This window comes from Neofelis nebulosa, chromosome 16 (genome assembly GCF_028018385.1).
Source record: "Neofelis nebulosa isolate mNeoNeb1 chromosome 16, mNeoNeb1.pri, whole genome shotgun sequence".
Classification (NCBI taxonomy): Eukaryota; Metazoa; Chordata; class Mammalia; order Carnivora; family Felidae; genus Neofelis; species Neofelis nebulosa.
Genome location: NC_080797.1, coordinates 3,117,773 through 3,123,095, shown reverse-complemented (window position 1 = coordinate 3,123,095; position 5,323 = coordinate 3,117,773). Strand labels below are relative to the sequence as shown.

The 5,323-nt window shown below is 53.8% G+C and overlaps 1 protein-coding gene across 1 annotated transcript; it reads right to left on the bottom strand.

Annotated features, from left to right (window-relative positions):
- Positions 1-459: 459 nt before the first annotated feature.
- Positions 460-4,873, bottom strand: ODF4 (outer dense fiber of sperm tails 4). The gene is made up of 4 exons (XM_058703780.1): positions 4,204-4,873; positions 1,449-1,622; positions 1,045-1,179; positions 460-845 (listed from the first exon to the last, which is right to left on the bottom strand). Exons 1-4 carry the CDS (start codon positions 4,613-4,615, stop codon positions 811-813), a joined length of 756 nt encoding a protein of 251 aa, XP_058559763.1. The 5' UTR covers positions 4,616-4,873; the 3' UTR covers positions 460-810.
- Positions 4,874-5,323: the final 450 nt, after the last annotated feature.

Sequence of the window (5,323 nt, the reverse complement as noted above, 5' to 3'; positions counted from 1 at the left end):
TGGCGGAGGAGAAGGTGTGGACGGAGGTCGGGGTGGAATCGGAGTTGGAGTTGGCGCCGGTGATACCCTGGCCCAGGCCGCTGGGACCTCTTGGTCACCTGAGGACACAGGAGGTGGGATGGCTGCCCAGCACACACGGTACAGCCACGGCCCAGGCAACCTGCCTCTCACCTTGTGGCCAGTTTGCTCTTGGGTCCTTCACTCCCTGCAGACCCACTGGTCATAGGCGACCTCCCCTCATCACGCCCCCTGCCCCCTAGCAAATGTTGGGATGCGGGTAACGAAGTGTAAAAAGGCGTAGCTCTCGCGACGCCTTTCACCTGGGCCCAAGTGTGCTGTGGGAGAAACGGGACGAGCCCAAAGGCCCCTAGGCAGGAAGAGTCGGGAAACGAAGTTGTCCTCTCTCCCTTCCTCGCCTTCTTCAAGTGGTTGTCTTGCCTCGACCACTGCCAGACACGGTAAGCAAGAGACAATTTATTCCCCATCGGCCCCGCTGTCAGCCGGCAGGAACGAGGAGGGCAAGTGCGAGGCTGACCTAAAATCCTCCCTCTCTAAGTCCTCGAGGCGAGGAGAGCCAACCTACCCAGGGCTTCGAGAAAGGACGAGGCGAGGGATTCGGACGAGGGGCGGCCGAAGTCGGCGCCAGGATTTCGGAAAGGGTTACGGAGATGCCTTCTCCCGCTCGGGATCCGGGACTTCCTCCTGCTTGCCCGAGGTGTGTGAGACCCCCGGCTCACTCGGAAAGTTCTGTACTGAGCTGGAACCATTGCTGCAGGACGCGGCCCGGCTGGGACAGTTCATAATCACGCTCTAGAAGTGTTTGTGGTTGAAATGGCAGAGGGCCGCTGGCAAAGGACAAAGGGATGGGGGACAGGAAATGTGGAGAACGGGGGAGGAAAGCGGCAGGCCAGGCGAGGTGAGGCCCAAGGGGACGGGAATCCTAAGAACCTCCCTCCCTCCCTCCGGGCCTCACCAGCCCCTCCCTCCCTCCACACTCCTTCCTGCCCTGAGCCACCTCCTTCCCAGGGCCGCCAGGCCACTCACCGCAGGTGACGTACAGGACAAACACCAGCCAGCCGATGAAATAGCTCCAGCCGATGGGGACAGATAAATTCCTCTTCAGCTCAAAGATCCAGAGGTTAATAGGGAACAGCAGGAGGGTAGAGAAGATAAAGGTAACTGGGAGACAGGAAGCCAAGAGATCTTCTCACCTAAGAATCCCCCAAGGATGCTCCCTTCGGTGCTGAGTTAGCGCAGCCCCACCCAACTCCACCTCTCCAGGGACTGGGGGGGGGGGGGGGGGGGGGATGGGGGGACTCCATTCTCAGCGCCCACCCACGCCCCTGCCCCACCCCTCCCCCCAAAGGAAGGAAGAGGGAGGAGTGCCCTGGAAGATGTGGCTTGTGAGAAACTGACCTCCATTCCCAGATTCCCAGAGCTAAGGGTACCTTCAAAGAAGCTCAGGATGGTCCCGATCCAGCTAAAGAAGGGCAGTCTCTTCAGACCAGGTAGATACGGCAGGTGCAACCAGACGGTGAAGACAAAGCCCAGCCCCAGGGTCAGGCAGAAGGTTATCCGGGCCACCCCAAAGACCGGGTGATTTTCCCACAGCTTAAAACTGTCTGGAGAAAGTGAGAATACAGGACGAACTCAGGATTCACAAGAGAAAAAAAATATAATCAAATGAGTAATTACGAGAAAAAGTTAATAATCGAAGAAATGCACATTTGAGGTAACAATGAAATGTGACTTTCACTTATTAAATAGGCAAGGGTTCTTTTTTTTTTTAATGTTTATTTTTGAGAGAGAGAGAGACAGACAGAGTATGAGCGGGGGAGGGGCGGAGAGAGAGAGGGAGACACCGAATCCGAAGCAGGCTCCGGGCTCCGAGCTGTCAGCACAGAAGCCGACGCGGGGCTCGAACCCACGAACTGTGAGATCATGACCTGAACCGAAGTCAGACGCTTAACCGACTGAGCCACCCAGGCACCCCGGCAAGGATTCTTAACATGGAGATTGTTTGAAAATCCCAACCATACGAAAATGAATAACTCAATAGAAAAGTGGGTTGGGGAGGAGGGCCCGGGTGGCTCAGTCGGTTAGGTGTCCAACTTCGGCTCAGGTCATGATCTCCCACTATGTGAGTTCAAGCCCCACAGGAGGCTCCACACTGACAGCACGGAACGTGCTTGGGATTCCCTGTCTCCCCCCTCTCTCTGCCCCTTCCCCACAAGCTCTCTCTCTCTCCCTCTCACTCAAAATAAATAAGCAAATAAATAAATAAAACCCCCCCAAAACTTAAAATATTTCATTCTTTCATCCAGCCAAGCCACTTTGGGAAATCTATACCAAAGAATTCATACTAAACACAGGGGGGAAAAAAAACTTTATGATTAACAAATTTGTTGCTCCTTTTTTCACAAATATGACATTGGAAATAAACTTTGCCAAGAATGGAAGAATAAAAGTCAAGTAAAAAGGTGACAATCCATTTACTTGATATATATCTATTAATTCATATATTTTCTTAATGTTTACTTGTGAGGGAGAGAGCACGGGTGGGAGAGGGGCAGAGAAAGGGAGACAGAGAATCCGAAGCAGGCTCCAAGCTGTTAGCATAGAGCCTAATGTGAGGCCTGAACCCATGAACCGTGAGATCATGACCAGACCCGAAGTCGGACACTCAACTGACTGACCCAATGTCCCATCTATTATAATATGGAAACATTTACTGTATCTTTATAGACATATTTAAAACACTATAAATTAAATTAAAATAATTTAGAAGACATAAAATTGTTTATGAAGACTGAGTCCTGCTGTGTAAAAACCATTCGAAATTTGTTCAGTTTATTTTTTATTTTTTTTAATGTTTATTTATTTTTGAGACAGAGAGAGACAGAGCATGAACGGGGGAGGGGCAGAGAGAGAGGGAGACACAGAATCGGAAGCAGGCTCCAGGCTCTGAGCTGTCAGCACAGAAGCCGACGCGGGGCTCGAACCCACAAACTGAGCCACCCAGGCGCCCCTGGTTTTTTTTTTTTTTTTTTTTTTTAAAGCCTGGCTCAGTCGGTGGAGTGTGCAACTCTTGATCTCGGGGTTGTGAGTTCGGGCCCCACATTGGACATGGAGATTACTTAAAAATAAAATCTTTAACACATAATAATAAATAGGGGCGCCTGGGTGACTCAGTGGGTTAAGCAGTGGACTCTTGATTTCAAGTCAGGTCACGATCTCACAGTGCTCGAGATCGATCCCCGGGTCCGGCTCTGTGCTGAGCCTGCTTGGGATTCTCTCTGCCCCTCCCCTCCGTTCATGCTCTTTCTCTCTCACTCTCTCTCAAAATAAATAAATAAATAAATAAATAAATAAATAATTTAACGGGTGCCTGGTGGCTCAGTAGGTTGAGCATCTGACTCTTAACTTTAGCTCAGGTCATGATCGTAGTTTGTGGGATCAGGCCCCACGTCAGGCTCTGCGCTAACAGGGTAGAGCCTGCTTGGGATTCTGCGTCTCCCTCTCTCTCTGCCCCTCCCCTGCATGTTCACGCTCTCTCAAAAGTAAATAAATGAACATTAAAAAAACAAACAAACCAAAAACGCTCCGGTTTTGCACGGGAGCTGAGAAAGGAGGCCCAGCGCCAGGAGGGGAGGTCAGATGAACAAGAACTAGAAGTGAAAGGCTGCAAGGACGCCGGGAAGGAAGGAGCAGGGAAACCAGACACGGAAACCCAGAGCTGGCCCAGAAAAGCAGGGCCTGAGGGAGAAGGGAAGAAAAGAGGCTGGGACCCGGGCCTGGGAGAGAGCATTCTGGGGACTCCCCTGAAGCTCGGGGTTTGCAAGCCTAGGGGAAGGAAATCCCCACCTCCAAGGAGGCTCTTCTCCCAATATAGCGGGTGTTGTGTGATTGAATGATTGACATTCCCTGAGAGTCAGTGCCCCTGGCAACATTGTCACAGGCGCCGACTGGGCTCTGAGCTCCTCCAGAGCAATGGTACCTTCCCTTGGGTCAGGCAGAACCCTCTGGCCGGGACGGATGGGAGAACGAAAACCCATCCTCGGCGGTCTCTGCCGGTGAGGCCATCTTGCAGGGAAACAGCGCTGGGGACGACCAGAGGGAGGGGACGAGGCCACGGGGAGCAGATGGCCGTGACCGAGGCCGGCCGGTTCCCCGGGACGGCGACCGGGGTGTGGAGGGTCTCACCTTTCCCGTTTTCGGAGCTGGAGCAGCTCTTGGATTTGCAGATGTGCAGGAGCCCCATGGACATGAGACGAGCCGACGTGTAGATTCTCGAGCTGACGTTGCTGGGCCAGCGCTGGTAGACGCGGCTCCCGGAGAGGCACAGCCACTTCTTGGAGAACACCATGGCCAGCAGCAGGATGAAGGCGACGAGGCTGAGCTCCGAGGCCAGCACCCGCGCTACCCAGCGGGAGCTGTGCGTCATCCTCCACCACAGGGGCAGCACGGAGATTCTCCGGGGCACTGAGGGGTGCTCCCCGGGCACCTGCCTGGCACCGCTGGGGTCAGCCGGCCAGCTCTCTTCTTGGGCCAGGCTCCCCTCCGCCCCGTCCCGCTTCCCAGCCCCCCCTTCCCTCGCCAGGGTTTGGATGCTCATCCTTTTTTCCTACCGACCCGGGAAATCCAGCCCTACAGTCCCCTGCCCCCATCTTGAGCATTCCCTGTCTCTCCTCCTAACCTCCACCCCATCTCCACCTTCCCTTGCTGGGCTCAGTGGTCCCTCATCCCTTAAATATTTGTATCAGGCAGAGTCCTTGCCACCACAGGGCCTGGGGTCTGGGAAAGAAACGACCTATTCCGTAGGACCGGGCCCCTAACTGCCATGGAACGTTCCAATATTCCGGGGGCGGGGCAGTCAAGTGGGGGAGGGGCCCAAGGTCACAGGCCCCACCCCCCAAGAGCGGCGGTTTCTGAGGGTCCCCTCTTCTCTTCCCACATCCTCGGCCCTGACCCCACCCCAAAATGCTGACAGAGGGAGCAGGGAGAAGGAGAGGGAGTTGGTCCTCAGAAAAGCAGCCTCCCTAAGTTCTTTGGAAATGTCTTCCAAAGGTGCGACCGACCTTCTCACTACTCCCCCCAACCCCTCACCTCCCTCCCACCTCCACTCTGTATCTTCTTCCCTTCCTTATTTCCCCTCAGCACCAGAAGGGGAGGACATAGGATAAGGAGGGGGTAAAGGAGGGTCACACAAGCTGAAATTTCTCTTTTCTTTTCTTTTTTTTTTTTTTTTTTACGGTTTTATTTTTATTTTTAAAAAATAATCTCTACACCCCACGTGGGGCTCGAACCCACAACACCAAGATCA

Coding starts and splice junctions, on each gene's coding strand:
- ODF4 (XM_058703780.1), bottom strand. CDS start 4,615: ATGAGCATCCAAACCCTGGCGAGGGAAGGGGGGGCTGGGAAGCGGGAC. Junction 1,623..4,203: donor CAGCTCCGAAAACGGGAAAG/GTGAGACCCTCC, acceptor CACTTTCTCCAG/ACAGTTTTAAGCTGTGGGAA. Junction 846..1,044: donor TGTCCTGTACGTCACCTGCG/GTGAGTGGCCTG, acceptor GTCCTTTGCCAG/CGGCCCTCTGCCATTTCAAC.